General features: G+C 70.1%; 1 protein-coding gene across 2 annotated transcripts; it reads right to left on the bottom strand.

Moving 5' to 3' along the window:
* Positions 1-435: 435 nt before the first annotated feature.
* Positions 436-22304, bottom strand: LOC123368489 (battenin-like). Of its 2 annotated transcripts, none has more exons than XM_045013326.1 (15): positions 21988-22304; positions 19585-19648; positions 19165-19267; positions 16059-16133; positions 15897-15976; positions 14328-14413; positions 13812-13884; positions 10023-10166; positions 9805-9929; positions 9612-9646; positions 8945-9013; positions 5736-5791; positions 5458-5551; positions 1663-1803; positions 436-730 (listed from the first exon to the last, which is right to left on the bottom strand). In XM_045013326.1, the coding sequence occupies exons 1-15, from the start codon at positions 22025-22027 to the stop codon at positions 611-613; spliced, it is 1305 nt and encodes a 434-aa protein (XP_044869261.1). In that variant the 5' UTR covers positions 22028-22304; the 3' UTR covers positions 436-610. The 2 variants fall into 2 exon arrangements, with proteins under 2 accessions (XP_044869261.1, XP_044869260.1); XM_045013325.1 differs by having other exon boundaries at positions 437-730; positions 9612-9661.
* Positions 22305-23415: the final 1111 nt, after the last annotated feature.

Below are 23415 nucleotides of genomic sequence, written 5' to 3'. Positions count from 1 at the left end.
GCCCTGGCCCTGCTGCGGGTTAGCTCCGGTCCCAGACCCCTGCATAGGTCCCAGTCCCGTGCCCCCTGGGGCATGATGGGAAATATGGCCTGGGGGTCGCCCCCCAACTGCACTCCAGCGATGGCAGTGACCGGGGGCTGCAGCAACAGGCAGAGCAGCCTGCAATGGGGCAGGGGGGCCCCAGTGTGGGATGACTCTGCCCCCAGCCCCCAGCCCCATAACCTCCCGCTGGGCAGTAAGTGACACAGACACAGTGGTAAGGCCCAGAGCCTGCTTGCCGTGGGAACGGGCCCTTTATTGAGAGGGGGCAGCTCCCCCCACATACACCGATGGACCCCATAGACCCCAGCGCCCCACACGCCCAGCCCCCCAGATACCCTATACACCCCAGCCCCCCAGATACCCACACCCCAGCCCCACACTGCCCTTCCTATCCTGCTCCCTCCCATACGCCCCCCATGCCCTGACTCCAATGCCCCCCAGTCCTGCTCCTATTGGGGCCGGACCTCCCCGCCAGCTCCATACCAGCCCCTGCACCCTCGGCCCCTCCCAGCCCCTGAGGCACAGACAGGCGGGAGGCCAGCAGCACCGGCCGGCTGGGGGGGGCAGCTCAGGGCAGGCGGCAGAAGTAGTCGTGGGCGGGGAACGCGGCGGCTCCAGCCAGCGAGATGCCCAGGGTGTCGGCCACACAGCCCACGCCCATGGCGAACTCCCGCTCCTCCGGCGGGCTCTGCGGGGGGGGGGGGGGGCGGATTAATGGCAGCGCAGCCCTGCCCCCTTTCGCCCGCTCCCTCTCCTGTAGGCCCCCCTCCCCACACCCCTCCCCACACCCCCCTCCCCTCTACCCTCCTCCCCCCTCCCCACACACCCCTCCCCATACCCTCCTTCCCCTGGCACACAGCCCCGCCCCCGTGGTGCTATGCAGTACCCTTCCCCCCGGCCCCCACAAACCCTCCCCCGGCCCCCGCCCCGGCCCCCGTTGTCTTGCAGCTCCCGTGTTATGTTAATAACCTCCCTCCCGTCTTCCACTGGGCTCTCACCTGGCGCCCCATTAAACTGCTGCCCCCGGGGTGCCCCATGTCCTGGCACCCCCCAGTGCCCTCCCGGCCTGGTCCCCCCCGCCCTCTGGTGTCCCCCCAGCGGGGGAAAGGGGGCCTGGACTGGTGTCCCCCTGGTGCTGTTACTTCCCTTCCCCCCCAGTGTGTCCCCCCCGGCTGCTGTTACTTCCCTTCCCCCCCAGTGTGTCGTCCCCCCCGGCTGCTGTTACTTCCCTTCCCCCCAGTGTGTCGTCCCCCCCCCGGCTGCTCTGTTACTTCCCTTCCCCCCCAGTGTGTCCCCCCCGGCTGCTGTTACTTCCCTTCCCCCCCAGTGTGTCGTCCCCCCCCCCGGCTGCTGTTACTTCCCTTCCCCCCCGTGTGTCGTCCCCCCCCCCGGCTGCTCTGTTACTTCCCTTCCCCCCCAGTGTGTCGTCCCCCCCCCCCCGGCTGCTCTGTTACTTCCCTTCCCCCCCAGGTTGTCGTCCCCCCCCCCCGGCTGCTCTGTTACTTCCCTTCCCCCGCAGTGTGTCCCCCCCGGTGCTGTTACTTCCCTTCCCCCGCAGTGTGTCGTCCCCCCCCCCCCCGGCTGCTGTTACTTCCCTTCCCGCCAGCGCCCCGCGCTCACCTCCAGGCTGATGCTGTGGAAGGTGTTCACGTAGCCGGCACCCCCCAGCAGCCCCTCGTACAGGACCAGGGCAAAGACCAGGTAGATGCTAGGCAGGAACATAAAGTACACGGCGGCCAGGAGGAACACCATGTTCAGGCACTGCAAGGGGCAGGGAAGGGGGTTAGTGATTAGCGTGACGCGCCGGGCCCCGGGGAACAGGGGCCGGGGGAAGGGGATCGGCGTGACGCGCCGGGCCCCGGGGAACAGGGGCCGGGGGAAGGGGATCGGCGTGACGCGCCGGGCCCCGGGGAACAGGGGCCGGGGAAGGGGATCGGCGTGACGCGCCGGGCCCCGGGGAACAGGGGCCGGGGGAAGGGGATCGGCGTGACGCGCCGGGCCCCGGGGAACAGGGGCCGGGGGAAGGGGATCGGCGTGACGCGCCGGGCCCCGGGGAACAGGGGCCGGGGGAAGGGGATCGGCGTGACGCGCCGGGCCCCGGGGAACAGGGGCCGGGGGAAGGGGATCGGCGTGACGCGCCCGGGCCCCGGGGAAAAGGGGCCGGGGGAAGGGGATCGGCGTGACGCGCCGGGCCCCGGGGAACAGGGGCCGGGGACGGGGATCGGCGTGACGCGCCGGGCCCCGGGGAACAGGGGCCGGGGCCGGGGATCGGCGTGACGCGCCGGGCCCCGGGGAACAGGGGCCGGGGATCGGCGTGACGCGCCGGCCCCCGGGGAACAGGGGCCGGGGGAAGGGGATCGGCGTGACGCGCCGGGCCCCGGGGAATAGGGGTGACTGGGGACGGGGGGGGAGGGGGGAGCAGCGAGTCACTGGGGAGGGGGGAGCAGCGAGTGACCGGGGGGGGAGGTTTTGGTGAGGGGGGAGCAGCGAGTGACTGGGGGGGGCGAGGTTGCGGGGAGGGGGAAGCAGCGAGTGACCGGGGGGAGGTTTCGGGGGGGGAGCAGCGAGTGACCGGGGAGGGGGGAGCAGCGAGTGACCGGGGAGGGGGGGAGGTTTGGGGGGGGGAGCAGCGAGTGACCGGGGGGGGAGGTTTCAGGGAGCAGCGAGTGACTGGGCCGGGGGGGGGGGGGAGCGTGACACTACCCCCCACCCCTCCCTACGATGCTATAATGCATCTTGTCCCTGGGAGCCGACCCGGGAGCAGCTCTGCTGACTGATTCTCTCCTGGGGGCGGCGGGGCCGTCAGTGTAAATGGAGGGGGAATGGCGTCTCCATTTCCCGTGGGCTCAGGGGGTGACACCCCCAGCCAGCACTGACAATGGACCTGGAAGAGTTTCGCCCCCCGCGAACGTCTCAGCCACGCGGGGAGGGGCTGGGAGCCTTTAGGGGATAAGAGTAAAATTCCGACCGCTCCGGGCAAACTGGAGAAATGGCCTGAAGTGAACAGGCTGAAATTCCCTCAGGACAAATGCAAAGTGCTGCACTCAGGCAGGAACGGTCAGTCGCACACACCCCCTGGCAATGACCCCCGAGGAAGGGGAGCTGCAAAGGGCTCTGGGGGTCACAGTGGATCACAAGCTAAATAGGAGGCACCAGTGTGACGCTGCTGCGACAAAAGCGACCAGCGTCCTGGGCTGTATCAGCAGGAGTGTGGTGAGCCAGGCACGAGAAGTGATTCTGCAGCTCTGCTCCGGCCTCAGCTGGAGGGTTGTGTCCAGTTCTGGGCACCACATTGCAGGAGGGATGTGGACAAATTGGAGAAAGTCCAGGGGAGAGCAACACAACTGCCGAAAGGGCTAGAAACCGTGAGGTGTGAGGGGAGACTGACAGCCCTGGGTTTGTGCAGCCTGGAGAAGAGGAGACCCAGGGGGCCAGGAGAACAGGTTTCTGTCCAAGCTTGTTACAAGGCGGAGGGAGAAGAATTGTTCTCAGCCTCTGAGGACAGGACAAGGAGCCAGGGGCTGAACTTGCAGCCAGGGCGGCTTAGGAAAACCGTCCGACGGGTCAGGGTGGCTCAGCGCTGGGGTAACTCGCCAGGGAGGTGCTGGGATCTCGGTCACTGGGGATGTTTAGGAGCCGGTTGGACAAACCCCTGCCGGGGACGGGCTAGAAAACCCCGTGTCCTGCCCCGAGCGCCGGGGCCGGGACTAGATGCCTCGCGAGGCCCCTTCCTGCCCTGTGATTCTCGGAGCAATGGCTGCTGGGACGCAGCAGGACGGGGACAGAGCCCGTGACACTGAACTCCACGTTGGTCCCTGTCTCTTTCCAGCCACTGGGCTGGGGGCTCAGCTTCGAACAAGGGGCTCCAGCCGCATGGAGAAGCTGGGGGGGGGGGGTCATCGTCTCTCGGCCTCACTCCCCCCACGAGAACTCCTGGAAACGCCTGAGGAACAAGGAGTGAACGGGGGCCGTGCTGGCCCCGGGCTACAGGGATTTCCAGCCTGTGGGCGGCTCGTCTCATCGGCCAGGGGGAGAACCGGCTCGTTCCGATCCCGTCAGCCCAGTGGGTTCGGCTCAGTCTGCGCAGGGACTCGGCTTTGGTCGGTTCGCTGCCCCTGAGCATCGCTTACGAGCTGTCTCCTGCAGTTCATGAACTCGGGGCCGGTTTCCCAGCGTGGCTGGGGTGGCGGCTCCGGGAAGCGACTCTCACTGGGGGAGCGTTGGGCGCACCCCGTGCGGTGCGGGACGGGCTGGGCTAGTCCTGGGTGACACGCCGGGGGGCCGGGAAACCGCCCCGGCTCCTGGCTGTCCCGGAGCCGCTCAGGTGAAGCACCCAGTTGGGCCTGTGGCGCCACCTGCTGTCGAGTTGGGGGATAACAGCCCAGACTGCACCCTGCGGGTGACAACCCGCCATGGAAGGGGCTGGGAGCCGGGGGCGAGGGCAGCGGCTGCGGGGAAAGGGGGGGAAGAGGGGAGCCCAGGGGAGAGCTGGCGGCAGGCGGAGGGCAGAGGGGGGCTGGGGCAGGAACGGCGCTGGGAGGGGGGCTGGGGGCAGGGCAGAGGGGGGCGGGGGCAGGCAGGGGGCAGAGGGGAGCTGGGAGGGGGGGCTGGGGGCAGGGCAGAGGGGGGAGAGTGAGCAGGCAGGGGGAAGAGGGGGGCTGGGGCAGGCACGGGGCAGAGGGGGGCGGGGAGGGGGGGCTGGGGGCAGGCACGGGGCAGAGGGGGGCTGGGAGGGGGGGCTGGGGGCAGGGCAGAGGGGGGAGAGTGGGCAGGCCGGGGGAAGAGGGGGGCTGGCGGCAGGGCAGAGGGGGGCTGGGAGGGGGGGCTGGGGGCAGGGCAGAGGGGGGAGAGTGAGCAGGCAGGGGGCTGGGAGGGGGGCTGGGGGCAGGCATGGGGCAGAGGGGGGCTGGGAGGGGGGGCTGGGGGCAGGGCAGAGGGGGGCTGGGGGCAGGCACGGGGCAGAGGGGGGCTGGGAGGGGGGGCTGGGGGCAGGGCAGAGGGGGGAGAGTGGGCAGGCAGGGGGAAGAGGGGGGCTGGCGGCAGGGCAGAGGGGGGCTGGGAGGGGGGGCTGGGGGCAGGGCAGAGGGGGGAGAGTGAGCAGGCAGGGGGCTGGGAGGGGGGCTGGGGGCAGGCATGGGGCAGAGGGAGGCTGGGAGGGGGGGCAGGGCAGAGGGGGGCTGGGGGCAGGCACGGGGCAGGGGGGGGCTGGGGGCAGGCACGGGGCAGAGGGGGGCTGGGAGGGGGGGCTGGGGGCAGCACAGAGGGGGGAGAGTGGGCAGGCGGGGGGCTGGGGGCAGGCATGGGGCAGAGGGGGGCTGGGGCAGGCACGGGGCAGAGGGGGGCTGGGAGGGGGGGCTGGGGGCAGGGCAGAGGGGCCTGGGGGGCAGGGCAGAGGGGCCTGGGGGGCAGACAAACCTGCAGCAGGGCGAGGACCCAGATGTGGCGGATCCGGACGCAGCGCAGGGACGACCGGGATACAAACACCCCGGCCTGGTAGAGCATCTGGTACCTGCACCGGAGGGGGAGGGTCAGTACTGGGGGGCCCAGGAGTCTCTCCCAGGGATGCTGCTGACCCCGATCCTCCCCACCCCACGGGACTCAACCCAGCGCCCAGGAAGCCCCCTCCGTGGGCAGGGGTGCCCAGGCCCCTGGGGAGCTTGCGGCAGGATGGGGGGGTCCCTGGGGGGTCTCACCAGCGATATTGCTGAGCGTGCGTCAGAGCCGAGTCCCGGAAGTACAGCAGCTCAAACTGGGGGGAAACGGGGGGGGGGGGTTAGTGATATAGATACGACCCACCCAACACACACCAGCAACCCTCCCCTCTGCCCTGGCCCCTTGCCCCCAGCACCCCTCGCCCAGCCAGGCACCTCGCCCTGCCCCTGGGACGAAGTGGGAATGTTCTTAATGTTTCCTCTGAATACTGTGCAGGTGCCTCAGTTTCCCCTGTCCATTTCCTAGGTCTCCAGTGCGCATCAATGGCCGACACTCTGTGTCCTGGCAACTAATGACCTGAGCCCTTCCCCCTGCCAGGGGATGCTAAAGGTGGGGGAGACACAGAGATCAGGTGACCTCCTGGCCTGGGAAAGGGGCTGAGCAGAGGAGGGGCTGGGGGGGGTGTCAGTCTGGAGCTGGCTGGGGACGAGGAGTGAAGTGCAGACGTGGGGGTCTGGCTCACTGCCCCCCAGAATGGACCCGGCCGAGGGGTCCGGTTCTCTGTACCTACAAGCTCTGTGTTAGACCCTGTTCCTGTCATCGAATAAACCTCTGTGTCCCCGGCTGGCTGAGAGTCACGTCTGACTGCGCCGTGGGGGGGCAGGACCCTGTGGCCCCCCAGGACCCCGCCTGGGGGACTCGCTGGGGGAAGCGCACGGAGGGGCAGGGGATGCTGAATGCTCCAAGGAGAGACCCAGGAGGTGAAGCCGTGGGAGCTTCTTGCCCTGCAGACAGGCTGCTCCGAGGGAGAGGAGGCTCCCAGAGTCCTGCCTGGCTTGGTGGGGAGCAGTTCCAGAGCAGCGCCCGGGGACTCTGTGACACACCCCAAGCCCCACATGTCAGCACACAACTCCCCACAGACCCCACTGCCAGCTCCCCTTGCTCCACAGCCTCCCAGTGTCCTGCCCAGCACCCCCAAAGCAACCCCATGTTTCACCCTGCACCCCATGGTCACCACTTTTACATGGGTCTGATATATTTTGTACAAAGGATGCCTCGTAAGGTATCATTTGGAAACTCATAATATGCTGAACATCATTGTCCCGTTGAAACGTGTGCACCCACATTGTATGTGGTGCTGAGATCTTGCTCTAGGATTGATACCCAGAACGACAGCGTATCTCAGTAACCCCCTTCAGACAAAGGTGCACTGGCACAAAAACTAGGTGTTAAAAGTCCATCACTACTGGGATGAAATGGGATTTTTCAGAGTCTTTCACATGATTAGTGTGTGTTTCCCCCGATGTGCGGCATTATTAATGGGAGGAGGGTGTTGTTTTGGCAGAAGAATCCAGAGATCCAGGTGGGGTCTGGGCCCAGACAATGGGCCGGCGATTTGCACCAGCCTGGCCCTCTGCGGGAAGCCGGCTGGTTAGACCAAAGAGCGAGTTTGGAGGAGACCAGACTGAGGCGGGCCAGGGGGTGGGGGCAGCTGGACTGGGGAGCGGGGGGGGCTCTGCAGGGGGCACTGGAGTCACTCAGACGGACTTTGCTGTGACGTGTCCATTCGTCCCAGGCCCCCCTCGGCGGTTCCCCCCAGCTGAGAGCACTGCACTCTCCAGAGGTGGGGGGCAGGACTCCCCTTGGGGGCGCACGATGGAAGGGGCCAGGGCCAGGGCGAGTTAATGCCCCCAGCTGAGAGCACTGCACTGTCCAGAGGTGGGGGGCAGGACTCCCCTTGGGGGCGCACGCTGGAAGGGGCCAGGGCCAGGGCGAGTTAATGCCCCCAGCCTGCCCTGCCCTGCCCCGGGGGGAACCTTCAGGGCTGGCTAGGAAGGTCTGTGAATGGGCCGAGCTGGGCCATGCAGCCGCGCTGGCAGCGGGAGCAGGGCAGGGGGTGGCTCAGGGCTTGGGATGGCAGCAAACAAGGCCTGTCTAGCGCTAGAGCTTTGAGTCAAGGAGCAAACCAGGAGGCTGAACATTTGGCAGGACACTGGAGCGCAGGAGTGTGACTGTCCGGGTGGCCCTTTGCCGGCTGTGCTGCCCTGGGGCTGAGCTGCTCCTGGATCAATCCCCTGGGCGAATGGCCAGGCCGGCTGGGAGCAGGAGAGTGAGGCCGATTGTTTCCTCAGGCCCAAAGGCGGCTGGAAATGTATCAAACCCTGGGCCACGATCCTGCTTCAGCTCCGAGCTGCTCTGGGTTCCGCGAGGGGGAAACCTTCAGCCACAAGGACTGAGACCCCCAGGCACTGGCTGGAGCCCCCTGAACACGGACACTGGGCTGGAGCCTCGGGAGTGTTTCTAAAAGGACTTGGGGTAACTACAAGCTCCGCTCTGCTGTGCCAGAGCCTCAGGAACCGAATTCACGTCTGTCTGTAGATTGAGCTTTGAACCAGCTCGCTCCCTTTTCTCTGCTGATACATTGTAGCTGAGTTAATAGGAACTGGCTGTAGCGGGTATTTGGGGTCAGTTATCACTGGAGCTGGGGGGGCGGCTGATCCTCGGGGGCTGGACGAACCTTCTCTTTCTATGGTGAGAAGATTTCAGGACCCAGCAGCATCTCTGCCGTGTGCGTCTGGCCGGAGGCCTGGGGATGGGCACGGGACGGAGCTGCGGGGTTTGGATTCGGAGGAACCAGGGAGGTAACAGAGGCTGTTTGGGGCTGGCTGGTAAATCTCAGTGTTGGAAGATCCACCAGCGTCTGGGGTTTGTCTGGCCTGGTCTGTGTGCAGCCCACCCTGACTGCGTGACCCCAGCTGGCTCCCCCGGGCAGCACCGTCACAGGGGGGCAGGGCTCCCCCCGGGGGCGCACGTCTCCCCCCCCCGGCGTTGGGGCCGGGGGCACTCGCTGCGGGAGGCAGGGGGGCTGTAGGCTCCAAGGTGCTGGGAAAGGCCAGGGGTTACCCCAGCGAGGGAGTGACACTGAAGGGGTCCCCCCAGGGCCCGTTACAGAACCTCAGAGAGCCCCAGCCCCGGGACCCTGCCCCAGCGCAGACCCCCCAGGGCAGAGACCTCTCCAGCACCTGGGGCAGAGCGTCAGGGCGGGGGGGGAGGACGTGACTCCCACGGGCGACTGAACGGAGCCAGAGGCCGGGTGCTGGGGGTCGCACGGCTCGGCGGGCCGGGGAGGGGCGCAGGGACCCCCCAGAACCTCAGAGAGCCCCGGCCCCGGGACCCTGCCCCAGCACAGACCCCCCCAGGGCAGAGGCTCGGCAGGCCGGGGAGGGGCGCAGGGACCCCCCGCACTCACCAGGCCCTGGTTGATGAAATACTCCGCGAAGTAGACGAGCGCCAGGGGCAGCAGGTATTTCAGGAGACCCTGCGGGGAGAGGAGGTGAGAGGCAGGACGGGGGGCTCCCCCATTCCCCACCCCGGTCGCTGGGAGAGCTGCGAGGACCCTGCCCGGATGCCTGGGTCCCATTCCCCGCCCCCGTGTCTGGGAGAGCTGTGGGGGGCCCAGGCCGGACACCTGGGTCCCATTCCCCGCCCCGGTCGCTGGGAGAGCTACGGGGGGCCCCACCCGGACGCCTGGGTCCCATTCCCCGCCCCAGTGTCTGGGAGAGCGGCGGGGTCCCCACCCGGACGCCTGGGTCCCATTCCCCGCCCCGGTCGCTGGGAGAGCTACGGGGGGCCCCGCCCGGACGCCTGGGTCCCATTCCCCACCCCGGTCGCTGGGAGAGCTGCAGGGGGCCCCACCCGGACGCCTGGGTCCCATTCCCCGCCCCAGTGTCTGGGAGAGCGGCGGGGTCCCCACCCGGATGCCTGGGTCCCATTCCCCACTCGGAATAAAACAGCCGCTGCTTCCTTCAGTCCGGTTCTCCCAGTTCCACATCTCCCCGCACTGGACCAGTGGAGAGAGACCAAGCGCCAGGACGCCTGGGTTCCGGGACTGCCCCCGCCCCCCTCCCCCATCCTACCTTCACAATTCGCCCCTTGGCCTGCAGCGTCAGCTCTGCGGCCCCGCCACCTAGGGGGGACAGACGTCAGCTGGGCCCACGGCCCCCGCCACCACCCCCAGCCCCCCCACTGCTCCCCACACAGTCCAAGCCCCCTGTGCCCCCAACACAATCCCCCCCAGCCCCCACCCACCCATTGACCCCTCTCCCTTACCCTGCTTGGCCGGGGCCCCCGCCATGAGGGGCTGGCGGGCGGCGGGCAGGGGGTCGTGCAGCACAGCGGAGTCACCCCAGCGCCACTGCGGCACCGCGGGGGGGGGCACCAGCAGCACGTAATAGCTGGGGGCACACAAAGGGGGGTAAGATACCGGGGGGGCTCCCAAAAGCCTCCCCCGGCCCCTCCCCCCTCGCTGCCCCCCCACGGCCCCTCACCTGAGCAGCATGGCCAGAGGCAGGCTCAGCATGAGCAGCAGCGTGTGACGGGGGCTGAGGCCGGCCTGGGTCAGCCCCAGGTACGACAGCGCCCCCAGCAGGCCGGCGCCCCCCGTGCCCGACGCCCAGCACGACACCACCTCGCTGGGGGGAGAAACGCGGGGTGAGAGCCCAGCCCCTCGCAGAGCCCCCGGCCCCCCGCATCCCCCTGCACCCCCCCCGGCCCCCCGCATCCCCCCAGCTCCCCCCGTGCCCGACGACCAGCACGACACCACCTCGCTGGGGGGGAAACGCGGGGTGAGAGCCCAGCCCCTCGCAGCCCCCCCGTGCCTCCCCCGTGCCCCCCCCGGCGCCCCCCGTGCCCGACGACCAGCACGACACCACCTCGCTGGGGGGAGAAACGCGGGGTGAGAGCCCAGCCCCTCGCAGAGCCCCCGGCCCCCCGCATCCCCCTGCACCCCCCCGGCCCCCCGCATCCCCCCAGCTCCCCACGTGCCCGACGACCAGCACGACACCACCTCGCTGGGGGGGAAACGCGGGGTGAGAGCCCAGCCCCTCGCAGCCCCCCCGTGCCTCCCCCGTGCCCCCCCCGGCGCCCCCCGTGCCCGACGACCAGCACGACACCACCTCGCTGGGGGGGAAACGCGGGGTGAGAGCCCAGCCCCTCGCAGAGCCCCCGTGCCTCCCCCGTGCCCCCCCCGGCGCCCCCCGTGCCCGACGACCAGCACGACACCACCTAGCTGTGGGGGGAAACGCGGGGTGAGAGCCCAGCCCCTCGCAGAGCCCCCGGCCCCCCGCATCCCCCTGCACCCCCCCGGCCCCCCGCATCCCCCCAGCTCCCCCCGTGCCCGACGACCAGCATGACACCACCTCGCTGGGGGGGAAACGCGGGGGGAGAGCCCAGCCCCTCGCTGCCCCCCCGTGCCTCCCCCGTGCCCCCCCCGGCGCCCCCCGTGCCCGACGACCAGCACGACACCACCTCGCTGGGGGGGAAACGCGGGGTGAGAGCCCAGCCCCTCGCAGAGCCCCCGGCCCCCCGCATCCCCCTGCACCCCCCCCGGCCCCCCGCATCCCCCCAGCTCCCCACGTGCCCAACGACCAGCACGACACCACCTCGCTGGGGGGGGAAACGCGGGGTGAGAGCCCAGCCCCTCGCAGAGCCCCCGGCCCCCCGCATTCCCCTGCAACCCCCGGCCCCCCGCATCCCCCCAGCTCCCCCCGTGCCCGACGACCAGCACGACACCACCTCGCTGGGGGGGAAACGCGGGGTGAGAGCCCAGCCCCTCGCAGCCCCCCCGTGCCTCCCCCGTGCCCGCCCCGGCTCCCCCCGTGCCCGACGACCAGCACGACACCACCTCGCTGGGGGGGAAACGCGGGGTGAGAGCCCAGCCCCTCGCAGAGCCCCCGTGCCTCCCCCGTGCCCCCCCCCGGCGCCCCCCGTGCCCGACGACCAGCACGACACCACCTCGCTGGGGGGGAAACGCGGGGTGAGAGCCCAGCCCCTCGCAGAGCCCCCGGCCCCCCGCATCCCCCTGCACCCCCCCCGGCCCCCCGCATCCCCCTGCACCCCCCCGGCCCCCCGCATCCCCCCAGCTCCCCACGTGCCCAACGACCAGCACGACACCACCTCGCTGGGGGGAGAAACGCGGGGTGAGAGCCCAGCCCCTCGCAGAGCCCCCAGCCACCCGTATCCCGCTGCACCCCCCCGGCCCCCCGCATCCCCCTGCACCCCCCCCGGCCCCCCGCATCCCCCCAGCGCCCCCCGTGCCCGACGACCAGCACGACACCACCTCGCTGGGGGGAGAAACGCGGGGTGAGAGCCCAGCCCCTCGCAGAGCCCCCGGCCCCCCGCATCCCCCTGCACCCCCCCGGCCCCCCGCATCCCCCCAGCTCCCCCCGTGCCCGACGACCAGCATGACACCACCTCGCTGGGGGGGAAACGCGGGGGGAGAGCCCAGCCCCTCGCAGCCCCCCCGTGCCTCCCCCGTGCCCCCCCCGGCGCCCCCCGTGCCCGACGACCAGCACGACACCACCTCGCTGGGGGGAGAAACGCGGGGTGAGAGCCCAGCCCCTCGCAGAGCCCCCGGCCCCCCGCATCCCCCTGCACCCCCCCGGCCCCCCGCATCCCCCCAGCTCCCCCCGTGCCCGACGACCAGCATGACACCACCTCGCTGGGGGGGAAACGCGGGGTGAGAGCCCAGCCCCTCGCAGCCCCCCCGTGCCTCCCCCGTGCCCCCCCCCGGCGCCCCCCGTGCCCGACGACCAGCACGACACCACCTCGCTGGGGGGGAAACGCGGGGTGAGAGCCCAGCCCCTCGCAGAGCCCCCGGCCCCCCGCATCCCCCTGCACCCCCCCCGGCCCCCCGCATCCCCCTGCACCCGCCCCGGCCCCCCGCATCCCCCCAGCTCCCCACGTGCCCAACGACCAGCACGACACCACCTCGCTGGGGGGGAAACGCGGGGTGAGAGCCCAGCCCCTCGCAGAGCCCCCGGCCCCCCGCATCCCCCTGCACCCCCCCCGGCCCCCCGCATCCCCCCAGCTCCCCACATGCCCAACGACCAGCACGACACCACCTCGCTGGGGGGGGAAACGCGGGGTGAGAGCCCAGCCCCTCGCAGAGCCCCTGGCCCCCCGCATCCCCCTGCACCCCCCCCGGCCCCCCTCATCCCCCCAGCTCCCCACGTGCCCAACGACCAGCACGACACCACCTCGCTGGGGGGGAAACGCGGGGTGAGAGCCCAGCCCCTCGCAGAGCCCCCGGCCCCCCGCATCCCCCTGCACCCCCCCCGGCCCCCCGCCTCCCCCCAGCTCCCCCCGTGCCCGACGACCAGCACGACACCACCTCGCTGGGGGGGGAAACGCGGGGTGAGAGCCCAGCCCCTCGCAGAGCCCCCGGCCCCCCGCATCCCCCTGCACCCCCCCCCGGCCCCCCACATCCCCCCAGCTCCCCCCGTGCCCGACGCCCAGCACGACACCACCTCGCTGGGGGGGAAACGCGGGGTGAGAGCCCAGCCCCTCGCAGAGCCCCCGGCCCCCCGCATCCCCCTGCACCCCCCCCGGCCCCCCGCATCCCCCCAGCTCCCCACGTGCCTGACGACCACCACGACACCACCTCGCTGGGGGGGGGAACGCGGGGTGAGAGCCCAGCCCCTCGCAGAGCCCCCGGCCCCCCGCATCCCCCTGCACCCCCCCCGGCCCCCCGCATCCCCCTGCACCCCCCCCGGCCCCCCGCATCCCCCCGGCGCCCCCCGTGCCCAACGACCAGCACGACACCACCTCGCTGGGGGGGGAAACGCGGGGTGAGAGCCCAGCCCCTCGCCGCCCCCCGGGTCCCTCCCCCGTGCCCCCCCCGGCGCCCCCCGTGCCCGACGACCAGCACGACACCACCTCGCTGGGGGGGGAAACGCGGGGTGAGAGCCCAGCCCCTCGCAGAGCCCCCGGCCCCCCGCACCCTCCCAGCTCCCCCCCGGTCCCCTCCCGGCTCCCCACGCCCCTGCACCCCCCCATGCCCGACGCCCAGCACGACACCACCTCGCTGGGGGGAGAAACGCGGGGTGAGAGCCCAGCCCCTCGCAGAGCCCCCGGCCCCCCGCATCCCCCCGCACCCCCCCCCGGCCCCCCGCATCCCCCCGCACCCCCCCCGGCCCCCCGCATCCCCCCAGCTCCCCCTGCCCCCCCCAGCATCCCCCATGCCCGATGCCCAGCTCGACACCACCTCGCTGAGGGGAGAAACGCGGGGTGAGAGCCCAGCCCCTCGCAGCCCCCTCTGCCCCCCCGGCTCCCGGTACCTGGGGTAGAAAGCCGTGAGCGCCAGGAAGCTGATCTCCCCCAGCCCCGACGAGACGCTGGCCAGGACCACCCCTGGGGGGGACACAGAGCACTTACCCACAATGCACCTGTCGTCCCCCCTCACAGCGCTTACCCACAATGCACCTGTCCTCCTCCTCCCCCGCAGCACAGCGCTTACCCACAATGCACCTGTCCGGCCTCCCCCGCAGCACAGCGCTTACCCACAATGCACCCGTCCGGCCTCCCCCACAGCACAGCGCTTACCCACAATGCACCTGTCCGGCCTCCCCCGCAGCACAGCGCTTACCCACAATGCACCTGTCCGTCCAGCCCCGCAGCACAGTGCTTACCCACAATGCACCCGTCCGGCCTCCCCCGCAGCACAGCGCTTACCCACAATGCACCTGTCTGGCCTCCCCCGCAGCACAGCGCTTACCCACAATCCCTTGTCCTAAGGCTCAGTTCTTGCCCACAATGCCCTGTGCCCCCGGTACCCAGCCCCCCACGGCGCTTACCCATGATGCTCATGCCCACGGTGGTGGAGAAGGCGACCAGCAGGAAACTGCCCCAGGCACAAAGGATGCAGAGCGCCACCCGCGGGCTGGGGGAGAGATGGGGTCAGCACGGGTCACCCATAGCCCCTCATGGCCACCCACAGTCCCCCCACAGCCACCCGCGGGCTGGGGGAGAGATGGGGTCAGCACGGGTCACCCATAGCCCCTCATGGCCACCCACAGTCCCCCCACAGCCACCCGCGGGCTGGGGGAGAGATGGGGTCGGCACGGGTCACCCATAGCCCCTCATGGCCCCCCACAGTCCCCCCACAGCCACCCACCAGCCCCCCACAGCCACCCGCGGGCTGGGGGAGAGACGGGGTCAGCACGGGTCACCCATAGCCCCTCATGGCCCCCCACAACCACCCACCAGCCCCCCACAGCCACCCGCGGGCTGGGGGAGAGACGGGGTCAGCACGGGTCACCCATAGCCCCTCATGGCCCCCCACAGCCACCCGCAGCCACCCACCAGTCCCCCACAGCCACCCGCGGGCTGGGGGAGAGACGGGGTCAGCACGGGTCACCCATAGCCCCTCATGGCCCCCCACAGTCCCCCCACAGCCACCCACCAGTCCCCCACAGCCACCCGCGGGCTAGGGGAGAGACGGGGTCAGCACGGGTCACCCATAGCCTCCTGTGACGAACTGGGAATGTTCTTAATGTTCGCTCTGAATACGGTGTTGGTGCCTCAGTGTCCCCTCTGCAGTTCTTAAGTATCTAGCTGGGGGGATCAGGGGGTGGGATTGCTGCAGAGGAAGGGGCCAGTGCACCTAAATGCCTGGGACTCTGTCTCCTAGCAACTGATGGCCTGGGCCCCCCCTCTGCACAGGTGCTGGCTGAAGGTGTTGGAGACAAAGGGGTCAGGTGACCTCCTGGCCCGGGGAAGGAGCTGAGCAGAGGAGGGGGGGTTGGAGGGGGGGGTCAGTCTGGGGCTGGCTGGGGACGAGGAGTGAAGTGCAGACGTGGGGGTCTGACTCACTGCCCCCCAGAATGGACCCGGCCGAGGGGTCCGGTTCTCTGTACCTACAAGCTCTGTGTTAGACCCTGTTCCTGTCATCTAATAAACCTCTGTGTCACTGGCTGGCTGAGAGTCCCGTCTGACTGCGCAGTGGGGGGGCAGGACCCTGTGGCCCCCCAGGACCCCGCTGGGTGGACTCGCTGTGGGAAGCGCCCGGAGGGGCAGAGGAGGCTGAATGCTCCAAGGAGAGACCCAGGAGGTGAAGCCGGGGGAGCTGCTTGCCCTGCAGACAGGCTGCTCCGAGGGAGAGGAGGCTCCCAGAGTCCTGCCTGGCTTGTGGGGAGCAGCTCCAGAGCAGCGCCCGGGGGCTCCGTGACACACCCCTTGGCCCCCCACGGCCACCCGCGGGCTCAGGGAGAGACGGGGTCAGCATGGGTCACCCACAGCCTCCCACAGGCTGGGGGAGAGACGGGGTCAGCACGGGTCACCCACAGCCCCCCCCGGGCTGGGGGCGACAGGAGGGTCCATGTGGGGAACCAGCCCCCCACACACACACACACACAGACACTCACCCATAGGGCACGCGGTGGATGTAGAAGGGGGCGCTGAATTTGATGAGCAGGGTGGGCAGGATGTCAGCCAAGAGCACAGCCTGGGGGGGGACAATTATGGGGGGGAGGTTAGAGACAAGGCCAGCCCCGCCCCCTCCCCAGGCCCCGCCCCACAGCACTTACCCCGGTGGAGATGGGGTTGCAGTCATAGCGGGACGTGTTGGACGAGTTCCTGCTGGGGGGTGTCACCGGGGGAGTCTGGGGGCAGGAGACATGGTTACAGGGGCAGACGCTGCAGATCCACCCCCCACCCCGCACGCGCACGGTGACCCGGGAGTCCGGCCCTGCACCCCTCTGCCTGGGACCCACAGTGACTCTCAGCCAGCCAGTAACACAGCAGGTTTATTGGACACAGGAAGGCAGGATACAGCAGAGCTTGTGGCCAGAGCCCGGACCCCTCAATCTGGTCCTTCTGGGGGTGCAGGGACCTTCGTTCCCAGCTTGGGATTCCCTGCACTGCACCCCCCAGCCCCAAACCGAAACTGACCCCCCCCCCTCCCGCCGGCTCCCTCCTTTGTCCAGCTCCCCGGGCAGAGGTGAGACCTCCCCTCCCCCCTGCCTGGTTCAGGTTACAGGCTCAGGTCCTGTCCATCACCTAATGTCACCCCCTGCCCTCCCATCCCCCACACAGACAGCCCCTGCTCCATCACACCTCTCCCCCCTCCGAGACTGAACTGAGCGGGGTCACTCTGCCCAGTGACCCGGGGAAGTTCGGGGCCCCCTCTCCGGGACAGCGCGTCCGCTATCAGGTTGGCACTTCCCTTCACGTGGACCACGTCCATGTCATAGTCCTGCAGGAGCAGGCTCCACCTCAGGAGCTTGGCGTTGGCTCCTTTCATCTGGTGCAGCCAGGTCAGGGGAGAGTGGTCGGTGCACACGGTGAAGTGGCGCCCAAAGAGATATGGCTCCAGTTTCTTCAGGGCCCACACCATGGCCAGGCATTCCTTCTCGATGGCCACGTAGTTCTGCTCCCGGGGTAGCAACTTCTTGCTCAGGTACACGATGGGGTGTCTCTCCCCCTTTTCATCCTCCTGCATCAACACCGCCCCCAGCCCCGTGTCTGAGGCGTCGGTGAACACCATAAAGGGCTTGTCAAAGTCTGGGTTTGCCAGAACTGGGCCACTGACCAAGGCCTCCTTCAGTGCCTGGAGAGCCTCCTGGCACTGCTCGGTCCAGACCACCTTGTCTGGCTTCCCCTTCTTGCACAGCTCAGTGATGGGGGCGGCTATGGCGCTAAAGTGGGGCACGAACCTTCGATAGTACCCCGCCATCCCGATAAAGGCCTGGACCTGCTTTTTGGTCTGGGGAGCGGGCCAGTCTCTGATCACCTCCACCTTGGCTGGTTCCGGCTTTAGGCAGCCGCTCCCCACCCGATGGCCCAGGTAAGATACTTCAGCCATCCCCACCTTGCACTTCTCAGCCTTTACGGTTAACCCCGCCTCCCGGAGTCGGTCCAGCACTCGTCTAACCTGGGACACGTGGTCCTCCCAGGTCTGGCTGAAGATGCAGATGTCGTCAATATACGCCACAGCAAAACTCTCCATCCCCCTCAGTAGCTGATCCACCAGGCGCTGGAAGGTGGCCGGCGCTCCCTTGAGGCCGAAGGGCAGGGTCAGAAACTCGTAGAGCCCCAGGGGAGTGATGAAGGCCGATTTCAGCCGGGCATCTGCGTCCAGCGGCACTTGCCAGTAGCCTTTGGTAAGATCCATGGTGGTGAGGTACCGAGCGCCTCCCAGCTTGTCTAGGAGCTCGTCAGGCCTTGGCATGGGGTAGGCATCAGATACGGTGATGGCATTGAGCTTTCGATAGTCCACGCAGAACCGGATCGACCCGTCCTTCTTGGGGACCAGCACCACTGGGGAGGCCCAGGGGCTGGCGGACGGCTGGATCACCCCTAAAGCCAGCATGTCCCTGACCTCTCTTTCCAGGTCCCGGGCAGTCTTCCCGGTAACCCGAAAAGGGGAGCATCGTATCGGGGTGTGTGCCCCAGTCTCCACCCGGTGGACAGTCACATTACTGCGCCCAGGCTGGTTGGAAAACAACTGTCGGTACAGATGCAGCACCCCTCTGATCTCAGCGTGCCACCGCCTCAGGGTAGCGAGTGGCGAAATCTACCACCACCAGGATGTGTTTCTTCCCCGCCCGGGTCGTCTTGCTGAGAGGTCCCACCATGTCCATGGCCACCTTCTGGAAAGGTTCTTCTCTGATGGGCAAAGGCCTCAGAGCTGCTTCCCCCTTGTCCCGGGCCTTCCCCACCCGCTGGCAGGGGTCACAGGATTGGGGACCTGCTCTCTCCCGCTGGCTGGGTCTGAGGCCGCAGCCTCTCTGAGCCGTGTCCCTGGGCGTTCCCTCCCCACCAGGTCAGGGTCCTGCGCCTCGGGCAGAGTACCTTCCCCGTTGTCAGGGCGCAGTGCCCTGCGCCGACTCTGACTACGGGTCACGACCAGGGCACCCCTGGGCGTTGCTTGGCCAGTCCTTGAGGTCCCCCCCCATTAACACCTCCGTGGGCAAAACTGAGAGAGCTGGAGGATCATGAGAAACAGAGGGAACATGAGGACAGACAGAGAACATGACCGGGAGGAGAGAGACCGACAGCGTCATCGTGAGCTTGCCCTGGCGAGGCTGGGGGGCAGCAGGCCCCGGGCAGCGGTGAGTGAGGGGGGGGCCAGGACTGCGCGGAGCTTTGATAAGTCCATCCTGGCCCCGCGCAAGGAGGGGGAGGACATGGGTGACTTCCTGGGTGCCTTTGAGACGGCCTGCGAGCTGCACCAGGTGGATCCTGCGGACAGGCTCCGGGTTCTCACCCCCTCACTGGACCCCAAGGCCGTGGCATTGTACGGCCAGCTGGGGGAGGAGGAGAAAGGGAACTACGACCCATTCAAGCAGGCCCTGCTGCGCGAGTTTGGGCTGACCCCGGAGATGTACCGGGAGAGGTTCCGGAGTCAGGATAAAACCCCTGAGGTCTCCTATCTGCAACTGGCCGTCCGCATGGAGGGATATGCCAGCAAGTGGGCAGATGGGGCCGACGCCGGGGGACGTGATTAAACTGCTGGTGCTGGAGCAGCTGTATGAGCGGTGCCCATCCGACCTGAGGCTGTCCCCACTGCTGAGCTCTCCTTTGCACGGCTGTTTGCACAAGGATCCGCTCACCAGCGCTCGTAGGTGCTGGGCAAGGGGGTGTCTCTGTGCTATCTACCCCGCCCCCGCCCCGCCGCCAGCTTGGACCCACCTGGGTGGTCCCGTTGATGTCCGGTGCCCCCTGGTGGCTCAGGATGTCATGGGCCGCGCTCAGCATCACCACGTAGGCAAAGTTATTGCAGAGGCCGAGCAGCCTGCGGGGGGAGGGGAGGGGAGGGGGTTAGAAAGAGGGCAGAGGCCCCCAGGGGAGCGTGGAGGGGCTGAGGGCGGCGGCGTGGAGAGGGCGTGAGGTGTGGAGTGTGCTCATGCCAGGTGGGGAGCGTGCCCGGGGGGGGGCGCGCGTGCACCTGGCAGTGAGTGTGCAACGCACGGCGGGGGTAGAGATGTCCACTGGAGCAAGCGGGTCATGGGCATCCAGCGTGAGAGGCGGGCAGGGCAGTGAGGAAAGGCCCCAGGACAGGGACGGGCCAAGGGAATGAGCGTGCGAGGGCCCTCGTGCAAGGCCACTCACCAGAAACCGGCTAAGTTCCTCCAGCAGGTGGCGCAGGCAGGAGGTGGCGCTGGTGGCTCCTCATCTGCAGAGGGAGATGGGGGAGCGTCAAGGGGGCAGAACTGGGGCTTGTGGGGGGGGGTGACAAAGTGCAGTTTTCCCCTTGTTTTGTTGTAAGTGAGCCTTAATGTTCTGCGTGACTCCTGTGCGTGCCTCAGTTTCCCCTCTGTTACACTCCCGTGTCTCGGGGGTGGGGCAGGGGTGTTGGTGCGGCAGTGACGCGAGGGCCGGCTGCCGATGGCCGACACACACTCTGTGGCCTGGCAGGGAAGCTGCGGGTCAGGGGCCGTCTGAGGTGGTCCAGTGTCACGGAGTGTGGGGGAGTCGGGGCCCGGCACCCCCCTCCCTGCGATTCACCAGGACTCTCAGCCAGCCAGGAAAGCAGAAGGTTTATTTAGACGCCAGGAACACAGTCCAGGACAGGGTCTTGCAGGCACAGACAACAGGATCCCCCCTGTTAGGTCCCTCTTGGGGTCCCAGGAGCATCAAAGCCCCTTGGGGGGTCAGAGCCCTGTCTGTGCTTCCCTCCATTCCCCAGCCTGAACCCTGAACCTCCTCTCACTCCCCAGCGTCCTCCCCCAGCCTTTGTTCAGCTCCCCGGGCAGAGGTGTCACCTGGCCTCTCCCCCATCCTGGGGTCTCACGTTACCTGCCCAGGTCCCCTCCCTCTGGCCAGTCTCCCCACCCCCAATGCAGAGCATCCTCCCCCCCCCCCCCAGCACTCACAGCCCCCAGTAGGAACAGGCCCAGCTCCTCAGCCCAGGAAAGAGACAAGGGGGGGGGGGAGGCAGGACAGGGGCGTGTGTCGGAGGCGCCGGGGGGAGTCCAGGGCACCAGGCTCGGGGTCCCCCCGAGATGGGCTTGGCTGAAAGTCCCGCATGTCTGTGCTAACGAGCCCTGTCCCACGCCGGCTAACGACCCGCCCGGGTCACACGCCGGCTGGGGGTCCCGGCTGGCTGCGGAGTGGGGGGCCCCAGGGGCCCGACCAGGGGCCCTCGCTGCGGGGAGTCACGGGGTGATCGGGGGCCTGGACGCTGCGAGGTCGGACCCAGGAGGCCCCTGCCCTGGACAGCGAGTCCTGCGGGGAGTCGCACTGCCCCCGAGTCCTGGCTGGCTTCGTACGGACCAGTCCGGCCGGGACCCCGGCTGGGACCCCTCCCCCTGCACGGGGACCCCGGCTGGGACCCCGGGACGCCCCCCTCCCCCCTGCCCCGCACCGGGGCTGGGACCCCTCCCCCTGCACGGGGACCCCGGCTGGGACCCCGGGACGCCCCCCTCCCCCCTGCCCTGCACCGGGGCTGGGACCCCTCCCCCTGCACGGGGACCCCGGCTGGGACCCCGGGACGCCCCCCTCCCCCGTCCCCCGCACCGGGGCTGGGACCCCTCCCCCTGCACGGGGACCCCGGCGGGGACCCCGGGACGCCCCCCTCCCCCGTCCCCCGCACCGGGGCTGGGACCCCTCCCCCTGCACGGGGACCCCGGCGGGGACCCTGGGACGCCCCCCTCCCCCCTGCCCAGCACCGGGGCTGGGACCCCTCCCCCTGCACGGGGACCCCGGCTGGGACCCCGGGACGCCCCCCTCCCCCGTCCCCCGCACCGGGGCTGGGACCCCTCCCCCTGCACGGGGACCCCGGCTGGGACCCCGGGACGCCCCCCTCCCCCGTCCCCCGCACCGGGGCTGGGACCCCTCCCCCTGCACGGGGACCCCGGCTGGGACCCCGGGACGCCCCCCTCCCCCCTGCCCAGCACCGGGGCTGGGACCCCTCCCCCTGCACGGGGACCCCGGCTGGGACCCCAGGACGCCCCCCGCCCCCCTGCCCAGCACCGGGGCTGGGACCCCTCCCCCTGCACGGGGACCCCGGCTGGGACCCCAGGACGCCCCCCTCCCCCGTCCCCCGCACCGGGGCTGGGACCCCTCCCCCTGCACGGGGACCCCGGCGGGGACCCTGGGACGCCCCCCTCCGCCCTGCCCAGCACCGGGGCTGGGACCCCTCCCCCTGCACGGGGACCCCGGCTGGGACCCCGGGACGCCCCCCTCCCCCGTCCCCCGCACCGGGGCTGGGACCCCTCCCCCTGCACGGGGACCCCGGCTGGGACCCCGGGACGCCCCCCTCCCCCCTGCCCAGCACCGGGGCTGGGACCCCTCCCCCTGCACGGGGACCCCGGCTGGGACCCCAGGACGCCCCCCTCCCCCGTCCCCCGCACCGGGGCTGGGACTCCCAGGAGGTGGCAGACCCGGGGCTCGCGGGGGGGGGACCCGGGGCTCGCGGGAGGGGACCCGGGGTTCGGGGGGGGCTCGCGGGGGGGGACCCGGGGTTCAGGGGGGGCTCGCGGGGGGGGACCCGGGGTTCGGGGGGGGACTCACCCTCCGAGTCGGACAGACGCTGCCAACCGTCCGGCTCCATGGCGGCGGCGGCGGCGGCGGGGGCGGGGGCTCGGGGCCGCCCGATACACCAGCGATGGGGTGAGCCGGGGGGCGACTCCTTCCCCCCAGGCAGCCTGACCCCCCCGCCCGGAGCCGGCTCACGTGACGCCCGGGCAGCCACGTGACCGCACTTCCCGTTTCCCCGGAGTCCCACTCTGACCCGCCCCTCCCCCTTTGGGGCCGCCCCCCTCGCCCCGGCTCCAGGGGTGGGGCTGGGGGGATGGGGGGAGCGCAAACTGGGGTTTGCCAGGAGTCAAGATGGCCGCCCGGTGAACGGCCGGGATTGCCAGGACGCATCATGGCGGCCCGCCAGCGTCACCCCCAGCGTGTGCACGGCCGGGATTGCCAGGACCCATCATGGCGGCCCGCCAGCGTCACCCCCAGCGTGTGCACGGCCGGGATTGCCAGGACCCATCATGGCGGCCCGCCAGCGTCACTCCGCTTCGCGTGAACGGCCGGGATTGCCAGTAGCGGCAGTGGCTCCCCTCCCCTCCCCCCACACGCTGCCAGCAGTTGCCATGACTACCGTACAGCCCAGTAGCGGGGGGGAGGGGCGGGCCGTACAGCCCAGTACGGACCAGGCGGCCCTAGAGGCAGGGCCGCCTTTAAGCCGATTCACCCGATTCCTGGGAATCGGGCCCCGCGCCTAAGAGGGCCCCGCACCTTTGGCGCCGTTTTAATTTTTTTTTTTACTTACTCCGGCTGCCGTCTCCCTGCTCCGGGGTCTTCTGTGGCCCCCCTCCCCTGACCAAAGCGCAGGCGGGAGCGCGGCTGCCCCACGGCCCCGGCTGCAGCTCCGGCCGGAGCGCGGCAAGCCCCACGGCCCCGCTCTCCCGGCTGCAGCTCTTGCTGGAGCGTGGCAGGCCCCGCGGCCCAGCTCTCCCAGCTGCAGCTCCGGCCGGAGTGTGGCTGCCCCGCGGCCCCGCTCTCCCAGCTGCAGCTCCGGCCGGAGCGCGGCAAGCCCTACCATGCAGCCCCGCTCTCCCAGCTGCAGCTCCGGCCGGAGCGTGGCAGGCCCCGTGGCCCCGGCTGGAGCTTCGGCCACAGTGCGGCAAGCCCTACCCTGCAGCCCCGGTTTCCCAGTTGGCGCCCTGGGGTAGCGGGGGGCTCCAGGGGCTATTTAAAGGGCTGGGGCTCCAGCTGCCTCTGCCACCCCGGTCCTTTAAATAGCCGCCGGAGCCCCGTTGCCCCCATGCATTCCCCAGGGCTCCCCGGCTATTTAAAAGGTCTGAGGCGGGGTAGAAGCAGGGGAGCCCCGGGCCCTTTAAATAGCCCCCAGAGCCCTGGGATAGCGGGGGTCTTGGGGGCTATTTAAAGGGCCAGGGCTCCAGCTGCCTCTGCTGCAGCCCTTGCCTTGCCCTGCCTGCA

Source organism: Mauremys mutica, chromosome 4, assembly GCF_020497125.1.
Source record: "Mauremys mutica isolate MM-2020 ecotype Southern chromosome 4, ASM2049712v1, whole genome shotgun sequence".
NCBI classification, from domain to species: domain Eukaryota; kingdom Metazoa; phylum Chordata; order Testudines; family Geoemydidae; genus Mauremys; species Mauremys mutica.
This window is presented reverse-complemented; position numbering and strand designations above follow the sequence as displayed.

Coding starts and splice junctions, on each gene's coding strand:
- LOC123368489 (XM_045013325.1), bottom strand. CDS start 22,027: ATGGAGCCGGACGGTTGGCAGCGTCTGTCCGACTCGGAGG. Junction 16,134..19,164: donor ACATCAACGGGACCACCCAG/GTGGGTCCAAGC, acceptor TCCTGCCCCCAG/ACTCCCCCGGTGACACCCCC. Junction 9,014..9,611: donor CCAAGGGGCGAATTGTGAAG/GTAGGATGGGGG, acceptor CTCTCCCCGCAG/GGTCTCCTGAAATACCTGCT.